The sequence below is a fragment of the Mobula birostris genome, chromosome 7, assembly GCF_030028105.1.
Source record: "Mobula birostris isolate sMobBir1 chromosome 7, sMobBir1.hap1, whole genome shotgun sequence".
NCBI lineage: Eukaryota > Metazoa > Chordata > Chondrichthyes > Myliobatiformes > Myliobatidae > Mobula > Mobula birostris.
The window spans coordinates 80140924-80165091 of NC_092376.1; the positions used below are offsets into that span (position 1 = coordinate 80140924).

The window sequence follows — 24168 nt, forward strand, 5'->3', positions numbered from 1 at the left end:
AAGGACTCTTCATCTTCTGTTCTTGATATTTATTGCTTACTTGTTTTTTATTATTATTATTATTTATTTTTTCTCAGCTCAAGCTGGTCAAACCTGAGGTATAAGCATAGTCAAGCACACTCATTTGTCACTTGCTAGGAACTTTCGGACTATTCTAGTGGTGTTTAGTATTGTGGCTTTCTGAAGGTTTACATAGATATTACTGTGTAGCCTGATTGTGTAATGCTACTGTGTAGTGACTTTGGGATGACACCAGTTGTAGACATTACCATCAGGACATTGTATACCTTGTTCATGTTCCAAAGTCTTTCAATTTACTCTTTTCATTCAACATATTTCTGGTGTTTTTCACATTGATTTCTGCAAGTTAATGTGTGTTTGGAATGGCTTTAGCGATTAAATAAGTTGTTCTTGTTTGTGTCTCCTGTATTATTATATCCGGACGGTTATTCTGGATTGTTCTATTATATCCGGACGGTTATTCTGGATTGTTCTATCTGTAATAACTGATCGATCATAATATAATTTGTGGTATTCTGACTCTGTTATTAGCGGTGCACTGCTGAATAGACGGGCAGGCACCGGGAAACCCGAAGAAGATACAGTACATTGAAAATAGCCCACGAACATCACAGGGTGCAACTGGTGCAGGCTTTTCTCAGGGGAGCTGTCCACGTACAACTGAGAGCACTCAAGCAGTTAAAAGAAAGGCACGCATGAAGTGATCATTAGAAGTAAAGACATTCATAATGCATGTATACTACCAAGTAATGGAACCTGAGACAAATACGACAGGGGCATATTATTAATATTTTTTTCCTTTGTATTTGCGCAGTTTGTTGCCCTTTGCACATTGCTTGCTTGTCTGTCCTGTTGGGTGTGGTCTTTCATTGATTGTATTCTGGTTATTGGACTTTCTGAGTACTGTATGGAGGCAAGAAAACAAATCGCAGGGTTGTATGTGGTGACGTATATGTACTTTGATAATAAATTTACTTTGAACTTTGGTGAACGCATTGTGTACTGATGGTGGACAAGTGATATTTAGGGTGGTGGATAGGCTGCCAATAGGTTTTATTGCTGCATCCATTTGGGCAAATTGAAAGTATTCCATCCCATCCCATTCCCAGCTTCTTCCTTCAAGGGACTTTAAGGAAACTAGAGATGAGCTCTGCATTGAAATAGAATCTTTCTTATCAATACTAAAATAATTTGTAATTACTGATGGTGGAGTGTAATTGATTAAGTTCCCTTTCAATTTATGATTATACAAGCTTTTGATAACTAAAAAGCTGAATCCTTTAAGTAGTGTAGAATGTTCTTCTCTTAAAATCAGCTATAATCTGGTCTTCTTCTCAATTGTAAAAATAATCCCAGTAGGAACTGTTGGCAAAAAATAATAATGGACTCCATGTCTAAATTACCTGACACCTCTTACCTATGCTGCCTTTGTACATAGTATAGTCTGTGTTGACAATCCATAAATTGTGAGGAGGAATTACTTGCCCATCTTTCTGCAGGTTTGATTTGTTTGAAATAAAGCAATATTCATTTCTACCTTACTTTGACTAAGCCAAGTGAAGCTGGCTACATCCCTCACAACATGTTTATCGTATTTTAAGTATGCAAGCATGGTGATTGGGTTGATCCCTGTTTTGAGATTTGGATAAGTAGATTTTAAGGGATTATGAACGAATTCCAGTTGCCTGGCTACTGCTAATTGACTATCACAACAAGACAAGTCTATTTTACCTTTTTAATGCAAAGAGCTTTACTTACTGATGTCCTCATTTTTATAAGGATGAGGTGCCAGTTTGCGTTTGTAGTGTAGAAATGGGGTTAGAGTTAGCTACTTTGCTTTCATGGTGAAAAATAGCGATTGCTTTCTCAGATCACAACTGAATACAGCCACTTGATCTGCATATCAGGGTGCTGCATGTGTTTCGTGAATGTTAACACCAACACAGGGTAATGAAATGTGAAAAGTTTATATGTAGAAGCAGAGAAGAAACGAACAAGAAAAGAAGAGGCAGATTAATACAGAATATCAAACATAGATTGCTATTCTGAAATCGTGTGGGTGACTGATATTCTTAACGTAATATCATTTGATTTCAATTTCAATTTGTGTGTTAATTTGGTACTCTGCAGGATTTTACAATAAGCAGCCTTATTCAAATATCAAATATTTGGTTTCATGTCATATAACAGAAAGTCCAGAACAAAATCTAGCCTGGCATTCCAGTGCTAAATCTTTAGATTGAAACCCCCTTTTTACTGGGCGTCTTTAATGATGTGGCTCGTTAACCCCTTGCCACTGGACTCAGCAGTGAGAAAACCACCTTTCTCAAATTCTGTATGTTTAAGGTCGATATGACTTTTTAAAAAGTGTATTTACAAATTTCAGCTTTATTGAATAGTTAGTAGGAATAGGAAAAAGAAAAATAAGGCCTATTAGAGTTAACCCAGTCCAAATGTGCACATAGGTTGGAGCTCATCTTAAAGTTGTCTTAAAGTCACGCACTGGACTCACAGTTTGCGTGAAAACACACACCAGCTTCTGAATGTTGCTTGAAATTCATCTCAAATAAACGGTTTAAAGGGTAACTCACACAATTTACTCAACTATATGTTTCTTCTACAGAACAGTCAGGATGCTGACCACTTATTCTACAACCTGACTTTAGATATGGTACACTGTCATTACTGCACCTACAGCCTTCTCGTGAATCGTAAGCTTGGAGAGGCAGTAGCATGAGTTGAGACTGCACGAAGGGTATCAAGGAAAGGCCGATGAGCTTAGGGCTGCAGAGGATGGCAGCAAGGGATCATGGTTCCAAGTGAGAGTGTACTTGGAACCATGTTCCTATCACAACATCTTTGAAGAAATATGCCTCAGAATGTGATGATTTCTTTAGTTAGTAGCGACACAGATGTGTGGTCTTTTACAGGCCTGCACTGCTGTATCATGACAGTTAAAGTAAACATATCCCTAGATTCCCTAGCTTCTGGATTATTGCAGCAGTGTTGGAGTATTTCCTAATTTGCAGCTAATAATAGCATTCTGGAGGTAGGTCAGGGTTTGTGTGTCTGTATCTCTTGAAAGAGCTTACAATGGAACACAAAGATGAGCAAGCCTACTCTGAGTGAATGGGGAAATGATAGAGACAGTCCAACACACTGCAAATACATACAGGCATGGCATTTCATTATATGACAGAACAAGATGGATGATGAAGATCATAAGGTAACCAGTACTTTTTGGGAGGACATCCTCTACTTTGACTTATTGGCTTTTTGAGGAAAGGATGGTTGTTTTGGTATCTGATGGGACAAAAAATCATTTTCTTTGTGTGAGTCTATTCTTTGAAAGAGAGGTGGTGATCTTCATTGTTCTAGATGGGTCACTACTTGAGGATATCCACTTTTCCATGTCCTCCATAAAGACGTCAAGGTGCATATGGCGTGTGCATGGGGGACATTGACTGGCATAGTGCCACAACAGGTAAAGGTGCTGCCTCATAACTCCAGCGATGATCCTGAGCTCTGGTTCTGCATCAGCAAAGTTTGCATATCCTCCCTGTGTCTGTGTGGGTCTCCTCCCACATCCTGAAGACATGCTCATTAATTGGCATTGTGTATAGAGTAAATGAGCATGTGAGAGAGCGTAAATTATGAGGTCAATGTAATGTATTTTTAACAGGAAGACACAAATCCCAAGAAAGCACTAGATCCTTTTTCACGCAAACAACAGGAATTCTGCAGATGCTGGAAATTCATTTTTCACTTACCTCTGCAGGGAGGAGGTTCACCGCAATATTCTTCACTTTGAATCGTTGTGTAAAGAGAAGGCAAGACTTCTTTGTTCTTTAGCCTTCCTTCTGAGATTAAAGTCAACACTTGTATCTAGCTGGAAGCCCGAGAAGAGTTTATGCGACAAATCCTAATAATTAATAATGCAACAAAATGCATGAGATCCACGGTGTCTTGACTGTTTGGATTCAGAACTGGCTTTCTCATGGAAGACAAAGGGTAGTAGTCAATGAGTCTTATTCTGGCTGGAGGTCCGTGAGTAGTTCTCCAGGCATCTATACTGGGACCTCTGCTGTTTGTGATACACGTATATAAATTACTTGGATGGAAACTTGGCTGAGAGAGTTAGTAAGTTTGCAAACAATGCTGAGATTGGTGGCAATTTGGATAGTGCAGAATATTGCCAAAGGTTACAGTGTGATATAGATCAGTTACAGATATAGGCAGAGAAATGGTAGTTGGAGATCAAATCCAAAGGGAAGGTACAAAGTTAATGACACGGCCTCTGATAGTGTTGGTGTACAGTGGGTTCTTGGGGTCAGGTCCATAGCTCCCTAAAAGTAGAATGGTAATGGAGGTATATGCCTTTGTTAGTCGAGGCACTGAGGTCAAGAGTCAAGAAGTCATGTTGTATCTTTATAAAACTCTGGCTAGGTTGCATCTGGACTACTGCATTCAATTCTGGTTGCCTTATTATAGGAAGGATGTGGAGGCTCAGGGGTAGGCATAGAAGTGGTTTACCAGATGCTGAATAGATTAAAGGGCTTGTGTTATAAGGAGAGATGGGTTAAACTAGGGTTGTTTTCCCCAGAGTAGTGAAGGCTAGGAAGAGACCCAACAGACATTTATAAGATTATGAGTGGCTCAGATAGAGTTATAACTAGTTTCTTTTCCCTAGGGTCAAAATGTCAAGTACTAGTATGCATTTAACATGAGAGGGGGTAAGTTCAAGGGAGATGGGTTGGTTAAGCTTTCTACTCAATGAGTTGTGGACGCCTGGAATCTGCTGCTAGGGGTAGTAGTGGAGGCAATTAAAAGCATCTTACATTGGCACAATGATGAGCCAGAGAATGGAGGAATATAATGTTGTGTAGTCACAAGGGATGAGTTTAGTCAGGTGTTTAGTTAGTTCAGCACAACATTGTGGGCCAAAGGGCCTATTCCTGTGCTGTACAAGTTAGGGAAGAATGTTAGCCAAAATCACAAGAGTCATCTGCACAAATTGGAAGGTGATTAAGTAATCAAAAATGCTGGCATTGCCAGTTTTACTTTGGAAGAATTTCATCCTCAGGGTAATCTACATGAAGGCTGGTGGGGTTGAAGGATGTTTTAACAATTCGAAAAAAAAAGTTTAATGAGGGCTTGATGCATAATAAAATATAATATTTCTTCTACATTGTAGTTTGTAGAAAATCATAAAATATTAAAAAATAAATAAAATATAACATATAAAATAAGTGATAATCTTATAACTTTGCAAATAGTGTAATGATAATTGCATTGTACACTATTTAATAATATAATGCAATTTTTAAATTAAGATTACATATGTGCAACTTCAAAGTATAAAAATTAGTAGTAATTGCTTCAAGCCAAATAATATTTATGTAAACATTTGTATGGACTCTTATGTGACATTTTGTTTTTGCAGTTAAACATGTAAGTTAATGAAAGTATTTTGAGCTTTAAAGCAACTATTTCATTAGTATCTGCATGGTGGCTGCTCGCAGTCACACCTTGTACTTATAAAACAACTCAAGATCAATTCTTTAGAGGAGACCAAGAGTAAGATTACAAATAGATTTAAATCATGGGTATTATTGGGGAATATGTTTCTATTCTATAAAATAACTGGCATAGATGATGAAAAAGGATAGTTGTTCAAAACAAGGCTGTTTTGAGCACTCAGTTATTATGATTTGGTATATACTAGTTGAGGTACATTCTGTAGTTCAAAATGAATTGCATATTTGTTTTAAAAGATAGGGTATGTGGAAAGCATAGATAGATGAGCCTGGCTGAACAGCACTTTCAGCAACCTGTCTTATCAGTAAAGGGATATTTCAGTCTCCTCTGTTGTGAAATTGCATACAAATTCATGATCATATGAAAACTGGCATTAAAATGGAACTGCATGGGAGATGACTTCATGCCTGTTCCTGAACTGTTGAAGAAATATCTTCATTGGTATGATCTGCTGAAGTCTTTGAACTTTAAGATGGCATGGTTTAGATTTTTTGTAGTTGTGCATATTAACTATATAAAATTTGATGAGATATACATGGATTCCAAAGTTGAAGAGAGTCAAGGTAAGTAGAGGAACGGGCATATCATGGGAGATTGTGGTGCCAATGGTGGGGATCTGAGAAAGGAGTGGAATGTTTCTAAAAAATATTGAATAATAATTATCAGTGTTCCATAACTGAACTAAGAGAAGACTCCAATAAATTTAGCATAGCGTCTTATCCAAGTATGATGCAAATTGTAATCCTGTAAGCAGCACAGGAGTAGGATTGATTCTCAAGTGTTACCATCTGTTTTCATATTCATGGCATTGCAGTATATGTATTGCAGTTGAGCAGTAACTCGAAGGAAGCATTTAGGTTCTTTGTACAAATAGTTCATGCATTGTAACTGTTTGCAGTTATATCTTAGGAGAGAGGCTAGAATTGGTTCCGATGAACAGAGAATGAATTACTGTGGCCAGCATTTCTGTTATGCATGTCACAAGCAGAGAAGCATACAGTCTAAAGCATCAATATGCTGTGTGTATTATAAAGAACCAATCACAATTAGTAATTTTCCTTCACAGTTCAATCTTGTAGCGCATTGGAGCTTCCTTACATGATTGAATTTTTAGGCTTGTGATTCCAAGCTTAAGAATCCATTATTAGTTACTTTAAACATCTTACTAAGAAAATGATTACAGTCTGCAGTGCGATGGAAAAGGTGAAAGGATTTTTTAAAATTTGCATTTAGCAGGTTGAGAATCGGTTCATTTAAGTGTCTTGTCATGTTGATTGAGCTTAATATAATTTTATTCAGTAGTAATTATATTTCCCTACATTGTTCACAACCTAGTTCAGGATGTTTACCTGCCTGTGTGCAATCACGTATTTTTACTGAAGAGATTTATTTTGACACTATCCTTTGATGTCAAACAGTAAAATAAAAGGTACCTTGGTTCATTTGAGATTATATGAAGGTGCTGGAATAAATAGGGGCAATTTCCTCTCAGTTTCCTTACAGCTGCTGAATTCCATGAGAATTTAATTTCACCATAATTTGAAATGAAATTTACATCCTAATTCTTCGTGATTATTAATCACACTTTAGAATATAATCTTTAATTGTCAACATCAATAAAAAATCAAAATGATGGAAATCTGAAATAAGCAGTTGAAAACGATTAAGACAGTTAGGAGATTTAGCAGCAGAAGAACAGACTGGTTAAGGTTTTGGTGCAAAATAATGCCCGAAGAGATTTTCTAGCTATTTTTTCATTTAATCGACAAATTGTCTTTTTTCCCTTTACAGTAGAAATGAATAGTTTCACAACACAAATAATACAGTTTATCCATAATTTTAATAAAGATGTGAAACAATATATATTAAGAATTTACTTGCACTAGCCATCTGAAAAACCATTAACAACAGTGGATCCTTGAAATTTAAGCAAGAAGTGGTAACAGTAATTCTCTAATATGGCTTTTCTCTGATTAATAAATTTTGAATTATCAGAAGACGCTATGTCCCTCTATTTATACAGGGAGTTAGCAGGCTTGGACAGATCATAACCTAGAGAGTGTTCAATCTATTTGCTTAATAGTAATTTATGTTGAGGAGATAATTAGTAATTCTTATTAAACTGAAACACAGATTTATAGTCATGGAATGTTGGGGATTATCAAATAAAGTCTCTTAAAATTCTTTTGTACTTCAGTGCATCCACATTTTGATCTAACATTCATCAACCTGCAGTGGCATATATTTTCCCAGAAGTATTATGAAATCTAACCTTTCAATAAATCTAAAGAAACAAAAATATTAAAGTGAAATATAATACTTGGGAATGTAATAACAGATCTGTGTACAGATACAGGCATCAACTGCAGTAATAAAGCACAGTGTGTCAAGATGTCAGTTTACCATGATGATCTAAATTCATATAATCTGCTAATCCATGTAGTGCTAATCCTTCTTTTATCCCATTACTGTGCAAAACTCATGTTTAGATATGTCACACCATGTATCCGCTTATTTTCTCAAATGGATTGTTTCTTATTGACTTAATCATCAGTTCATTTTGAGATGAATGTGGATTTGAGTGAATATGCATCTCATCATGTTTTATTGGTTAACGTAGCCAAATAATTCCCAGTATTATTTGAGTAAAAATTTATGTCTGATCTTTAAAAGTCATATGCCTGTGGCCACATTTGGAGCCACATTTACTTCTGGATTTTGTTGACTAATTATTATATATAAGCACCACATTGCAAACACTCAACATGGCAGGATACAGTGTGATTACTATTGTACTCAATTAAGGAATTAGTGCAGGTTCCTTCAAGGGTATGACTTAAACAAATTAGTCTTTTTAATTAAAACACTGGCAGATCTGCAGTGTAGTTGTTTGCTAAGGAAGGCATTTTCAATAATGGTGGAACATTATTTTATGCTCCTATCTACCTCAAGAGGGGAATTGGTATTTGGTTTGGTATTGTAGAACCTGAGTCTATGCAATGTTAGCAGCAGTAGGACAGTACCAGCTCAGAAAATGATTTCCCACCTGCCCTAGCAGAAACACCATGCCCTGTCTGTGGAAAAGTCACTGGTTTATGCATTTGCACCATTAGCCACTTCAGAAACCATAGAACCAGAGAAGAATGAATGGTAGATTCTGATTCAGATTTATTTATCAATGCAATGTATTGTTTGCATTAACAACCAACACACCCAAGGATTTGCTGGGGACAGCCAGTCCTTGGTCCTGGACCCTTAAACTCACAGACGTTGGGCAACCAATCTCCAGTGTCTGGGCTGGAGACTCAGACATCAGGCCTCAAACTGGCAGCCTCTGGGCCAGGCTTGTCCTCTACCTCCTGACTTACTGACTTCGGTCTTCAACCTTTCAAGCCTTTTAACCCTGCACTCGACGAACTCTGGACTTCAATTTTTGGCTTTGCATCCCCCGCCCCCAGAGTTTTCGGGCCTGTGGGTATTGACCCCAGGACTTGCCGATCATGGTTTTTACCTTTGACCTTGACCCCAGGACTTGCCTGTCATGGGTTTGACCTTTGGGCCCTGACCACTCAACCTCAGGGATTGTTGATCCTCAACCACGGAGTGCCTTGGGCCTCAGCTTCTGGACTCACACAGACCTCTGATCCCTGTGGCCTGGGATATTCTTGACTTCAAGAGATTACCCAAGAAAAAGAAAAAAATAGGCAGTTAGCCTTTTGCACAAAGGTCCCTACTGCCAAATATCTCAACCTGAAGAGCTGGGAAGAATTAACAAGAAATCTGAGCTTGCATTCACAAAGAAATTCTCTTCTGGCTGTTCATTCATAATCTGTTTTCGTTAACTGATAACAAATCAGATTGAAACCCTGCACTCCTAATTGTGCATAGTGTTGGGCAAATAAACAGGCAATGGGAAGAGGAGGCTACGAAAGTATTCTCATCATTAATTATGACATCCGGCAGGTCTGCACTAAAAATAAAGACAAGTACAGTATCACAACCATGTTCAAGCAGAAGTAGTGAACAGATGACCCATCCCAACTTCTCCTGAGGTATCTAATACCAGAGAAGGCAGGTTTCAGCTGAATCATTTCAGTCTGTCATATCAAAACATAGTAAATGGGTACAGCAAAGTCTTTAGAACTAGATAACATCTTTGCAGCAGTACCAAACCCGCAAACTCCACTCCTAGCCAAGATTTTGTAGTACAGTTACATCAAAAGTATCCATTTGAAAATATGGAAAATTGACCAGGTATGTCCAAAGTTCAAAGTAAATTTATTATTCAAGTACATATATGTCACTATATACAACCCTGAGATTCGTTTTCTTGCTGGCATACTCAATAAATCCAATAACCAGAATAGAATCAATGAAAGACTGCACCCAACCAATGTGCAAACAACAACTGTGCAAATATGAAAGAAAATAAAATAAATAATAATAATAAATAAATAAGCAATAGATATTGAGAACATGAGATGGAGAGTCTTTGAAAGTGAGTCCACAGGTTTTGAGAACAGTTCAGTGATGGGGTATGGAGTTGAGTGAAGTTATCTCCACTGGTTCAAGATCCTGATGGTTGAGAGATAGTAACTGTTCTTGAACCTGATGGTGTGAGTCCTGACGCTCTTGTTCCTTCTTCCTGATGAGAGCACGAAAGGAGAGCATGGCTTGTGTGGTGGGGGTCCCTGATGTTGGATGCTGCTTTCCTGCAACAATGCTCCACATAGATATGCTCATTGGTGGGGAGGTCTTTACCCATGATGGACTAAGCTATTTACATTACTTTTTGTAGGGTTTTCCATTCAAGGGCATTGGTGTTTCCATACCAGGTTGTGATATGCCCAGTCAATATACTCTTCACTACACACTTACAGAAGGTTGTCAAAGTTTTAATTGTTACGCCATGTCTTCACAAACTCCTAAGGAAGTAGAGGCATTACCATGCTTTCATGCTGGGCCCAGGGCAGGTCCTCTGAAATAAAAACACCGAGGAATTTAAAGTTGTTGACTCTCTCCATCACAGTTGCAGTTTTATAGTACAGTGTACATTTTTATACAGTTCTATAAAACTATGTATTGGTTCCCTATAATTAGCGATGGAGAATTTATGCTGCCATGTTCTTTTGATTGACTGTAAATGAACAAAATCAGCACACACTCCTAGTGCAGATAGTGGATTGCCTTCATACAATGCTATTGACAATTGCATCCTCTAAATCTTGACTTTTATTGTAACACTCAAAATGATTGTCAATGCCTTCAAATTCTTCATAGTTACTCACGTATTGAAGCAGTGAAATCATTTTATTTTCACTCCTGGCTATCTTTGACATCTCGAAGCATAAATGATTCAAACTGCAGTGAGATATACAGTTCTGAATTGTCTTACTACTTATTTCTCACCAACTATTAGTGACAAAAATCGCTACTTTTTGAACAGAAGCACACACAGCTGAAACTGTTTAAAAATTGTTTACTCTAAGCAGGTGTAATGTCTAATGAGCACACAAGTTCACATGATGACACTAGTTTGAAACTGTTCGGCAACAGTCTTCTGCCCCAGTTAAGTGGCATAGTGTCCCAAATAACCAAAGGAAATTCTGACTATTTACTCAATTGTTTTTCACACTTTAGGAGCTGTCCCAAATATGCGGCTGCCCTGAACCAATGGCCCAATTAACCGGAGTCCACTTTTTTTGGCTGAGCAAGGAATGCATGAATAGAGGCTTCACACAGGACAAGTTGGTGAACATCCTAAAATTACGAAAGCAAAAACTGTCATAAGAACGTAAATATGAGCAGGAGTCGGCCATCTGGCCTATCGAGCCTGCTCCGCCATTCAATAAGATCATGGCTGATCTGACCATGGACTCATCTCCACTGACCTGCCATTTCCCCATCACCCTTAATTCCCCTACCATGCAAAAATCTATCCAACCTTGTCATTGTTGGAAAAATTCAGCAAGTTAGGCAGTTTCTGTGGAAAGGAAAACAGAAATAACATTTTAGGTTTCAGATCCTTTATAGAAACCTGACCTGCTAAGTTTCTGTTTTTATTTCAAACTTTCAGCTTCTGCGGTTCTAATGAATTTGCATCCTGAGGTCCCTATCCATTCTGTGAGGTAAAGATCAAATAGAGGATTGGTTTCATAAGAAAATTGCCAATGGAAGGTAATAACTTAGTAGGACATTCAGAAAATATCAGAGTAATTCATGAGCTACTTATCAACTCCAGAAATCTTAAAGGCACGAGCAAATATATGTTTACTGATACATAAAATGCAAATAATCTGCTAGCATACAACAAATTTACAGAATTCAAGTAGGTGTGTTTATTGGTGAATTTAATATTTTAAATTTATTTCTTGCAAGGATCATGGTGCATTTTTTAAACAGCAACAGTGTTAGGCAGATGGCTGCCTCTGAGTAATTTGATTATGTAAATTGGGCATGGGATAAAAGCAGGGTTGGATGTGTTTTCAGCATTTTCAGATGTACTGTATGACGTAGGTAATAATAAATTGCTGGAAGTGAGGAAATTTCAAAACTCATGGGTGGAAACAATTTTAGTGAGTGGATGGTTAATCTGTGGGACAGGAAAGTACTGGAAGTGGTTGATATAATTTGCATGTACATTGAATGGTTTTATTTAAGAAAATATCATTTTGTTATCTGGTACATGTATAATTTGAGACAGTTACAAAATGTGGCATGCACAGCTTGAAAATAGTGTCAGGAGATCAGTTATAGATTTTTGAAAAGGCAGGCAGGGCCTCAACTTTATGTGTGATGTAAAGATGGTATGCACATCAGTGCAACTCTCCTCCATACTGCAGCTGGGCATTGCCCCAGAGCAGCGTATTCATGACTGGAGCAGCTCACTACCTAAAAAAGTGTTAGCATTTCAGGTTAGTTCCTTCTGTAATCAGCAGCTCTTGCTCAATAAGACTTAGTGATTCATCCAGTGCAATATTTAGTCAAAAGAGTAAAATAATTATTGAAATCCCCACTACTTAAACTTTCTACCTTTAAATTGAGAAATCATTTTAATTCCAGCAAATTCGACAAGTAATTTCCATCACGATTATTATCAATTACAAAGCCACTGCTACCAGCAAGTTATGTGTGCCAGCTGTTTTGGGCAGAAGCAGCTGTTCAGTGAGTATTTTGCACCTCATTAAGGTGCAATTATCTATTATAATGAATCACCTATAACTGGTGTTGGCTTCAAGTTAACACCTTTGCAGTATTTTCTTCATGTACTATTAGGTGAATTATGAGTTGTCTGATGAATAAAACAAAAGCATATTCATAAATCTTTCTTTGGCTACAGTGTGTAGAAGTAATGCAGTATTCTATTAAGGCTTTGTTGCAGTGTTGTCCCTTTATGCATATCTATGGTTTAGAGAACTATTGTGCCCCCATTTAGATTATACATTCTGTTCTAAGATTTCAGAACAATTGCTATCCCTCATCCCTTTCACTTTTCACATTTATCTTGAAAACTTCAATACAATCTTCTAAATTGCATAGAATGTCACTTCAGTTTTGTCTCTTTTTTTTGCAATTTAACCCTTGAAGTTCTGATTTCATCCCTTTCAAGTTTCAAATTCTTAAGCTTTATAACCTGTGATGGCCACAACTCAACTACTCATGGTCCTCCAATTGTGGTCAAATCAAAATTGTAGAAACTTATTTTCTGAACTTCCACATCTAGAGGACTACAATAGACTACTGGCTTTTACATGCATCCATTCAATTTGCATTTTCTGTTTCTATTTTTATTCTATTTGCATTTTGATTTGTTTCTTCACCTGTTTGTTGTCTGTTTACTGGGATACCAAAGTTTCTTTGGAGCTCCATTACTCTATTCGCCTTTCAAGAAACTAATTTATTAAATCAAGCATAACATATCATTAATAATTCATGTTTGATCTCGATAATTCTAAGAAAATCATCTGTTCTATCCTTACTAATAAATTCAGGACTAGAAATTGTTCCATGCCTGAAAATGCATGTTAAAGCTAATCTGCAGTGATGGAGATGTTGAGTCAGTGTGGGTGCTTCAGTGCTTGCTCCTTGTAACAATGTAGTGCAAGTGAACAGTTAGATTACTGATTGCAGATCAGGATGGTGCATTGAGAGAAACTCCAAGAAAAGAGTTAGGGTACATAATAGTTGAAGAGCTAGGGCACATTCATTGTGAGCAAAATGCATTGGGACCACATAATTTATAAATCATAAAGGGCCCCATTAGTGGGAACATTCATGTGTATGACTGTACCACCATAACCAAGTCATACTGGACTCCCTTAAAGCATGCAGAGATAGCCCTCACCTATCTGTGTGGGCCTCCACCATAAGCAGACAATAAATGCAATAATAAATTTTGCATGAGTGACATCAAAGTATTTATTGTGTGAAATTTTATGTCAGAGGTCTCCAAGCATAAGCAGTTCATACATTAAAAGGATGTGCTACAAGTATCAACTCACATGTAGCAAGTGCAATCCTTTTGCGTAGTGTACAAAATGGTTTCACCGCCCAATAGAATTTCTGGATTTGGTTATCTCCCAAAAACAATCTGATTGTTTCCCTCATTTAATTTTCCTAAATAGCGGAATAGTTTATGCAATATTACAATCTGAAGAAAAGACTTCCTGCAGCAAAAGAAGTTTGACTGATTATACTTAGGCCATCTGCAGTATTCTTATTTGTTTTAGCACACCACACTGCAGATATTTGATCTGGGGATATGTTGCTGTCACCTGCCAGTTTTTACTCATTTGCTGTTATTTACTCAGGCTGTGAGAGTACTGAATACCCATCCACCACCACTGTCTCTTCACTAGGACAGAGAACTGTCTACTGTTTACCTATGCTACACACTGCATGCATTTTGAATTATATTTTATTATGTTATTTATTGTCATATTTTGTGTGTGATAAATGTTTAGTGAATGCACCACGGTCTGGAGGTATGTTGTTTCGTTTGGTTGTATATGTGTACAGTCAGATGACGACAAACCTGAACCTGAACTTGAACTTGCTGAGAGCTTGCCCCAAATTAAATTAAATATTATTTTCCTTGGATAGCCTGGACTCTTATCATTATTTCCTATAGTAAATTCTAATCTAAAATCGTTATTCAACATGACTGTATTTTCATATTTTACCTGTAATATCATTGATCTTCAAGGGGTCACAGGGCTGCTTGTCTAGAAATGTGCCTCTGTTTTGTAACTTAAAAGTGATTGCTGAACAGGATAATGACTGTTTCTCAACCATTTTTGCAGAATGCAAAAACTTTGACCAGGCATTTCTTGTTGTGAGCAACCTGTCAAACCATAACACAATTCCCCCATCTGAACACATGGAACAATTCCATTATCTGTGCGACACTTCTTATGAAGGACTGCAGGGAAATTTATACCCTGTCACTCCTGTTAATATTGATCTTAGAGGTAAGTGAAATACCAACTAAAGTCATTGTCCATCATCCTACATTAAGTCTAATCCCCAACACCCCTCAAATTCCTAGAATCCGTATACCCTTCCATGACCAGTTCACAGTTCCCTTCCCAGCCTGCACAATGGTGCTGCATTGCTGGCTCTGATGATAAAACAGAGATTGTCCTCAATACTTGCTTTCTCTTTGGACCAACACCATTCTATTACACCCTTCAGGTCTCACTGGAACTTATAGAAACATAGAAACATAGAAAATAGGTGCAGGAGTAGGCCATTTGGCCCTTCGAGCCTGCACCGCCATTTATTATGATCATGGCTGATCATCCAACTCAGAACCCTGCCCCAGCCTTCCCTCCATACCCCCTGACCCCCGTTTTCCTAAAGAATGAAGCTTTCTTGTTTTGGTTTTGCTATTTCTTATAAATCACCTTTTTGTAATTCCCTATTTGTAACTCTTACTATCTGTTTTGTCACCCTTCACCGTTTCCCCCTTTTAACAGAATCTCAAAAGCTTCTGCTTATCTTGCCAATTTTTTAGTTATTCCTATCCTTTTAGTTTAGCTCCATACTTGACTAACCATGAGTATTTGTTTTTGGCCAGTTACAAAACAACAAATATGGGGTCATTTTGTGTAACACCACTTTAGTTCCAGAACAAGGCAGCACAGTAGTGTAGCAGTTAGCACAACACGTTTACAGCACCAACATCTTGGGTTCAATTCACACCGCTGTCAGTAAGGAGTTTGTGCAGTACGTTTTCCCCATGACCACGTGGGTTTCCTCCAGGTGCTCAAGTTTTCACGTACATCCCAAAGACGTCCAGGTTAGCAGGTTAATTGGTCACATGGTGTAATGGGGAGCACGGGATCGTTTAGCCGGAAGGATCTGTTACCGCGCTGAATCTCTAAATAAGTAAGAATACAATAAGAGAACAGTGGGCATTAAGGACTAAATTAGATTGAGGCTCTTCTGTGCATTTACTCAATTTTTGTTCTATTGTCATGGATTTATGTGGGAGAGTGCATTTACTACTTGTGTGACAAAGGGCCTCATTTAAATCTCATTGACAAGCTGCCTGTGTGATAGTTGAGTTGCTAATGATGCTGATGATTAGTTCAGGTAAGCCTGCATTTCATCAAGGGAGCTGTGCATAATTTTTGATGAATTGATTAATAAACACAAGAGATTCTGCAGATGCTGGTAATCTTGAACAAACAAAGCACACAAAAAGCTGGAGAAACTCAGTAGGTCAGGCAGCAACTATGGAGAGGAGTAAACAGTTGGCGTTTTGGGGCGAGACCCTTCATTAGGACAGGAAAGGAAGTGGGCAGAAGCCAGAAATAAGGGGGTGGGGGTACAAGCTGGCAGGGGAAACCAGGGGAGAGGTAATGTGGGTGGGAGAGGGAGGATGAAGTAAGAAGATGGGGGTCAATAGGTGGGAGAAGTAAAGCTCTAAAGATGAAAGAATCTGATAGGAGAGGAAAGTGGACCATAGGAAAAAGGAAAAGTGGAGACGAGCCAGAAAGAGGTGATGGCCAGATGAGGAGGAGAAGGTGTACGAGGGGAATCAGAATGGGAATGAAAAAGTATAGAAATGCAGTGGGGGGGGGGGGTGCAGAGGAATTACCAGAAGTTAGCTTAATTGATGTTCATGCCATCAGGTTGGAGGCTATCTAGATGGAAGATCAGCTGTTACTCCTCCATTCTGTGTATGACCTCATTGTGGCAGTAAAGGAGGCCAAAGACTGATATGTCAGATTTGAAATGTGTGACCACCGGGAAATCCCACCTTATTTTATGAAAATGTTCTCTGGTCTGCCTTGGGTCTCATCAACATAATGGTGGCTGCACCAGGAGCACTGGGTACAGTAGATGACTCGGACAGACTCGTGGGTGAAGAGCCACCTCACCTGGAAGAACTGTTTAGGGCCCTGAATGGTGGTGAGGGAGGACTTTCATGGGGAGGTGAAAGACTAGAGACTCCCACTTGTCCTATCTGCAGGGATGAGCGTCATGACAGTCAGTGGGGAGTAAGGAGTAAGGAGTGGACAAGGGAGTCATACAGAGATCGATCTCTGCGGGGGGGTAAGATCCCATTGTAGATGACAGAGGTTACAGAGAATGATGCGATGGATGCAGGGGCTTATGGCGTGTTAGTAAGTACGAAGGGAACTCTGTACCCTTTACGACAGCAGTGAGGGCAAATATGAGGAAATTGGAGGAGATGTGGCTGAGGGCAGCATCAATGGTTATGGAGGGGAAATCCTGTTCTTTTAAGAAGGAGGTCATATCAGGTGTTCTACAATGGACAACCTCATCCTGAGAAGAGATGTAGTGGAAATGGAGGAATTGACAAAAGGGAATAGTACTTCTACAAGTGAGAGACTATCTCCATCTCTGGGTACAGACTAACGATGGATATATCCATCGTTAGTCTGTCCCCAGAAATGGAGATAGAAAGATTAAGAAAAGCGAGGAAGGTGTCAGAGATGGATCAAGTGAATTTGCGAGCATGGTGGAAGTTGGATGCACAGTTGACAAGCACAGGATGGGCACGTGAAGCAGCACCAGTGCAGCCGTTAATGTAGTGTAAAAAGAATTGGAAAGTATTACCAGTGCTGGTTTGGAACATGGACTGCTCCACATAGCCGATGAAAAGGTAGGCATAGCTGTGACCCATGCAGGTTGACCATGGCTACACCTTGTGTTTGGAGAAAGTAGGAGGAGCTGAAAGAGAATTTGTTGAGGTTGAGAACCAGTCCTGCCAGACAAACAGAGGAGGGTGGTGGTGGAGGAGAACTGTTTCCCAGTAAGAAGTGGAGAGCTTTACAACCTTCCTGATGAGGGATAGAAGTGTATAGGGACTGGATATACATAGTGAAAATGAGGTGATCAGGGCCAGGGAACTTGAAGTGTTTTGAAGTGATTAAGAGCATGTGAGGTGTTACAGATGTAACTAGAAAGGGACTGAACCAAGGGGGCAAAATGGAGCTGAGGTATATGGACAGGAGTTGAGTGGGGCATGGAGCATTCAGAAACAATGGGCCTACAGGGAGAGTCAGGTATGTGGATCTCGGGTAAGAGGTAGAAATAAGCAGTGCAAGGTAAGGAACTATGAGGTTGGCGGCAGTGTATGGGAGATCTCCAGATTCAATGAGGTTGGTGATACTGTGGGAGACAATGGCCTTATACTTTTTAATGGGGTCCTCCTGTTCAAGGGGTAACTAGGTGGAGGTGTCTAAAAGTTGCTAACTGGCCTCAGCAAAATAGAAGTCAGTCCACCAGACAGCAAGATCGCCCCCGTTGTCTTGGGTTTGATGATAAGGTTACGGTTACGAAGAGAGTGGAGGGCAGTGTGTTCAGAGAGTGGGAGGTTTGAATAGGAGAGAGGAATGCTGAAGTTGAAACAGTTGATGTATCATCATCGGCAGTTAAAAATGAAAGGTTGGCTGAAGACCAGAATGGGGTGTCCAAGAAGAGGAGGTGGGTTGAAGACAGGAGAAGGAGTCATCGGTGGGGGTGGAGAACACTTGCTAACGAAGCAGGTTTGGAGATGGAGAAGACATAAGAAGAGCTCAGCGTAATGGCAGATGCAGAACTCACTGAGGTACGGGCACAGGGGGTCAAAGCAAGGCTCTTGATGAGGACAGAAAGTTACACTTCACAGAAGAAAAGGTCAGAGGGCATGGCAAAAACATAGCAGGGATTGGAGTTGGCATAATGAAGGACAGAGAGTTGGAAGGGTCAGAGCAGATGGGAGGGTTGGGGTGTTCAGAGGAAGTGGGATAGGATGATGATGGGAGGTTGGGGTGTTCAGAGGAAGTGGGATAGGATGATGATTGGAGGGTTGGGGTGTTCAGAGAAAGTGTGATAGGATGATGATTGGAGGGTTGGGGTGTTCAGAGAAAGTGGGATAGGAGGATGATGGGAGAGTTTGGGTGTTCAGAGGAAGTGGGATAGGATGATTGGAGGGTTGGGGTGTTCAGAGAAAGTGGGATAGGATGATGATTGGAGGGTTGGGGTGTTCAGAGAAAGTGGGATAGGAGGATGATGGGAGGTTCGGGTGTTCAGAGAAAGTGGGATAGGTTGATGATTGGAGGGTTGGGGTGTTCAGAGAAAGTGGGATATGAGAATGATGGAAGAGTTGGGGTGTTCAGAGAAAGTGGGATAGGATGATGATTGGAGGGTTGGGGTGTTCAGAGAAAGTGGGATAGGAGGATGATGGGAGAGTTGGGGTGTTCAGAGAATGTGGGATATGAGGATGATGGGAGGTTGGTGTGTTCAGAGAAAGTGGGATAGGATGATGGGAGGGTTGGGGTGTTCAGAGAAAGTGGGATAGGATGATGATGGGAGGTTGGGGTTTTCAGAGAAAGCGGGATAGGATGATGGGAGGTTGGGGTGTTCAGAGAAAGTGGGATAGGATGATGATTGGAGGGTTGGGGTGTTCAGAGAAAGTGGGATAGGAGGATGATGGGAGAGTTGGGGTGTTCAGAGAATGTGGGATATGAGGATGATGGGAGTTTGGTGTGTTCAGAGAAAGTGGGATAGGATGATGGGAGGGTTGGGGTGTTCAGAGAAAGTGGGATAGGATGATGATGGGAGGTTGGGGTTTTCAGAGAAAGCGGGATAGGATGATGGGAGGTTGGGGTGTTCAGAGAAAGTGGGATAGGATGATGATGGGAGGTTGGGGTGTTCAGAGAAAGTGGGATAGGATGATGGGAGGGTTGGGGTGTTCAGAGAAAGTGGGATATGAGGATGATGGAAGAGTTGGGGTGCTCAGAGAAAGTGGGATAGGATGATGATGGGAGGTTGGGGTGTTCAGAGAAAGTGGGATAGGAGGATAATGAGGGTGTTCAGAGAAAGTGGGATAGGATGATGATGGGAGGTTGGGGTGTTCAGAGAAAGTGGGATAGGATGATGATGGGAGGTTGGGGTGTTCAGAGAAAGTGGGATATGAGGATGATGGAAGAGTTGGGGTGTTCAGAGAAAGTGGGATAGGATGATGGGAGCGTTGGGGTGTTCAGAGAAAGTGGGATAGGATGATGATGGGAGGTTGGGGTGTTCAGAGAAAGTGGGATAGGATGATGATTGGAGGGTTGGGGTGTTCAGAGAAAGTGGGATAGGAGGATGATGGGAGGTTGGGGTGTTCAGAGAAAGTGGGATAGGAGGATAATGAGGGTGTTCAGAGAAAGTGGGATAGGATGATGATGGGAGGTTGGGGTGTTCAGAGAAAGTGGGATAGGATGATGATGGGAGGTTGGGGTGTTCAGAGAAAGTGGGATAGGAGGATGATGGAAGAGTTGGGGTGTTCAGAGAAAGTGGGATAGGATGATGATGGGAGGGTTGGGGTGTTCAGAGAAAGTGGGATAGGAGGATGAGGGGAGGTTGGGGTGTTCAGAGAAAGTGGGATATGAGGATGATGGGAGGTTGGGGTGTTCAGAGAAAGCGGGATAGGATGATGGGAGCATTGGGGTGTTCAGAGAAAGTGGGATAGGATGATGATGGGAGGTTGGGGTGTTCAGAGAAAGTGGGATAGGATGATGGGAGGTTGAGGTGTTCAGAGAAAGTGGGATAGGATGATGATGGGAGGTTGGGGTGTTCAGAGAAAGTGGGATAGGATGATGATGGGAGGTTCGGGTGTTCAGAGAAAGTGGGATAGGAGGATAATGAGGTTGGGGTGTTCAGAGAAAGTGGGATAGGCTGATGATGGGAGGTTGGGGTGTTCAGAGAAAGTGGGATAGGATGATGATGGGAGGATTGGGGTGTTCAGAGAAAGTGGGATAGGATGATGATGGGAAGTTGGGGTGTTCAGAGGAAGTGGGATAGGATGATGATGGGAGGTTGGGGTGTTCAGAGAAAGTGGGATAGGATGATGATGGGAGGTCGGGGTGTTCAGAGAAAGTGGGATAGGATGATGGGAGGTTAAGATGTTCAGAGAAAGTGGGATAGGAGGATAATGAGGTTGGGGTGTGCAGAGAAAGTGGGATAGGAGGATGATGGGGGACTTAGAGGAATGAAAAATATACGAGGGGTAGGGAATAAATTAATATCTATTTCTCTCAGATGCCTGGCTACCAACCCTTTCCACCCTAGTACCCAGTGCTCCACATTGATCTTTTATTACCCTACATTGTTCTGGCCACCCAAAAATTATTCAGCCCATTTAAACAACTTCCACCTACCCCAGAATTTATTTACTCCAAATTCCTTCACCTGCTGCCTCCTAATATTTGTCATTAATTCAACTTTTGCCCTCAGGTACCAAATCTTACCCATCCTCCTCATCTATGTACTAGTAAAACTGTCATGCTCTGTCTGTCTGTTTGTGACCTCCAAATAGTGCAAACGGTGCATTACAGTGGCACTTTTTTTGGCTAAATCGAATTATAATGCGCTAACTTACAGAATGCAGGCAAAGTTCAGGGTTATATATTCATATAAATTTGCTCATTTGCAAAAATCAACATGCTGGCTTTCACCCTAGAGCTGATCCACCATCATGGAAATCAGGATGCGACAGCCCAAAGCATGCATACAGCCAGCCTCAGCAGCGGCACCAAAGAGCAGGACAGCTCTATTTCGAGGAATCACATTCTGCTAATCACCATCAGCATGTGCAGGGTTGGGACAGATCTAACTGCCTCCCATCAGTAAGAGATAATTAAATCTTATTGTAATGTGGTACTTTGAGACACCCATAAAACCCTTTGCTGCAGTCAAAGGACAGCAGTGACTGTATCACGTCTATTTAGGAGAGTACCAACCACATCATCAAGAATAATCAGCATCCTTTGGTGTTACTGCTTCGTATCTTCTATCCAGCATTAGGGTAAAAAAAAATGGTCAGCCTAATTATGCCGCGTGGAAAGGGAAGGGGGACATTATGGTCAAGAGATTACGCCAAACACCATCGGGAAGCGGCAAGGAGAGGGAGAGTACAAGAGGGCCTCATAACTCCAGGATCAAAGAGTCAGGACAAAAAAAGATGAGAGAAGAAGAGACAGAGGAGGAGAGGCATGCACGTCTCCAGGATCAGAGACAAACAACAAACAGCAGAAGAGATGAAGAGACAGGGGATGAAAGGGCTGCACTTCTCCAAAATGACAATGAGGGGCACAAGGGCGGCAGATAAACCAGAAATGATGCCAACAAAAGTGTCCTTCGTTAAATGAGGAGCAGCTATATTTGCTTTGCTACGTGTCATTCTTCTTTAATAAACTGAGGTTTTCTACTTCAGTTTCCAAAGCAAAGCGATACCAATAGCATTCAGGAAAATTTAATGTTCATTCTGGTCACATCAGACTTCACTACCCTTCTCTCAAAGTGTGCCCTAACGGGTCACCCCATTGCCTAGTTTCTAACAATTCTTGCCAAGGTTTCCAGCTATTCAATATTAACTTATCCCCACCTCTAACTATTTTGCGGGTGCCAATAACATCCTGAATAAAATTTTCACCCCACCTGAGTGCCTAATAATCCATTCTCTCTCTCAAAATTTTCTACCAGTACCCTAGTGCCCTGACACCACCAGTCCCCAAGCATTCCACACTACTTAACAAGCCCCCCATTTGTAAGTTTTGTAATTCCTTAATAGTGCCCCCTTACTACCAAAATTGCACCTACCAGTCATCCATTCTGCTCCTCCTGTATTATTCTTTCCCACCCTCCAGCAGTTCCTCACTCCAGCAACACCCATCATCATTCTGTTTAACTACTCCTTTGCCCAGAACCAGAACCTGTCAGCTATCTATTATTTTTTGATAAAGAGAAGCACAAAACAGCTGAATTTTTAAGGGCCAGGAGTTCTTTTGTGAGATGCCAAATATAAAACACCATTGTCCTGACTGAAATCGGATGTCACTATGGTATGGCAGATTGATAGAGGACCCATGTTTCACTGATGTTAAGTGTAAGTCAATTTTTCTGTATGAACAAATAAATTAAGAGTCTTACATCTTAATATGTACATATGTATACCCAATGATCACTTTATTAGTTGCCTTCTGTGTGTATGTTTGTGTTCCTGTGCTGCTGTAGCCCATCCAGTTCAAGGTTCGACATGTGTTCAGAGATACTCTTCTGCATATCATTGTTGCAATACATGGTCATTTGAGTTGCTGTTACTTTACTGTCAGATTAAACCATTCTGGCCATTCTCCTCTGACCTCTCTTGTTAACAAGGCACTTTTACCCACAGAACTGCCACTTACTGGATGTTTTTTTCACTTCTCCTACCATTCGGGAGAATGGCGGGAGGAGAAGATGGCAGCGCACTGCGCGTGCGCAGCTGTCTGGTGAAAATGATGTCGTATCTGTTAAATAGGGCAGTGGACAATTTCTGATTTGATGGAGACGGACGTGAAAGCATAGAGGAACATCTGGAGAAGTTTCTGAAACACCCGTCCGCTGCTGTCATTACTGTGTGGTCGGGAATCTTTCGGAGGGTAGGCCTCAAAATCCCCGGCCTTGCCTGCTTTTGGCGACCGAGAAAGAGGTTGAATCGCTCGGACAGAGGTGGTGCTCAGTACTCGGTGTCGGAGAGCTGATCAGAGCTTGAAGTTTTCGGATGACTCAGAGTCGGATTGTGGTCGGCATGGCAGGGAGAGTTTTTCTTCCTTCCTTCTCCCGTCTGCATGAGATGTGGGACACTTGAGAAACCTTGAACTTTACTGTGCTCACGGACTTTCTTCATCCAAGTTATGGTATTGTGCACTGTTGTAACTATATGTATAATTATGTGGTTTTGTGAGCTTTTTCAGTCTTGGTTTGTCCTGTGTTTTTGTGATATCACACCGGAGGAAATAATGTATCATTTCTTAATGCATGCATTACTAAATGACAATAAAAGGGGACTACGTGTCTTCATAATCTTTGTAAACTCTGGAGACTGTTGTGGGTGAAAATTCCAGGAGATCTGCAGTTTCTGAGACACTTAAGCCAACCCATCTGGCACCAACAGTCAACATTACTCAATCTAATTTCTTCCCCATTCTGATGTTTGGTCTGAACGACAACTGGACCTCTTGACTATGTTGTATGCTTTTATGTATTGAGTTGCTGTCAGGTGATTGGCTGATTAGATATTTGCATTAATGAGCAGGTGCAAAGGTGTACCTAATAAAGTGGCCAATG

The 24168-nt window shown here is 40.5% G+C and overlaps 1 protein-coding gene across 5 annotated transcripts in view; it reads left to right on the forward strand.

Moving 5' to 3' along the window:
• pcdh17 (protocadherin 17) overlaps positions 1–24168 on the forward strand; it is a 151303-nt gene that overhangs the window by 108946 nt on the left and 18189 nt on the right. Inside the window, exon 4 of one of the 5 annotated variants that reach the window (XM_072263484.1) lies at positions 12622–13041. The exons of 2 other annotated variants lie outside the window; for them this stretch is intronic. In XM_072263484.1, coding sequence (XP_072119585.1) covers positions 12622–12746 — 125 coding nt within the window. In that variant the 3' untranslated portion in view covers positions 12747–13041. Of the gene's footprint in view, positions 1–11199; positions 11598–11635; positions 12586–12621; positions 13042–24168 lie in introns of those variants that run through there. 2 more of the 5 variants (XM_072263488.1, XM_072263491.1) reach the window with 2 other exon arrangements.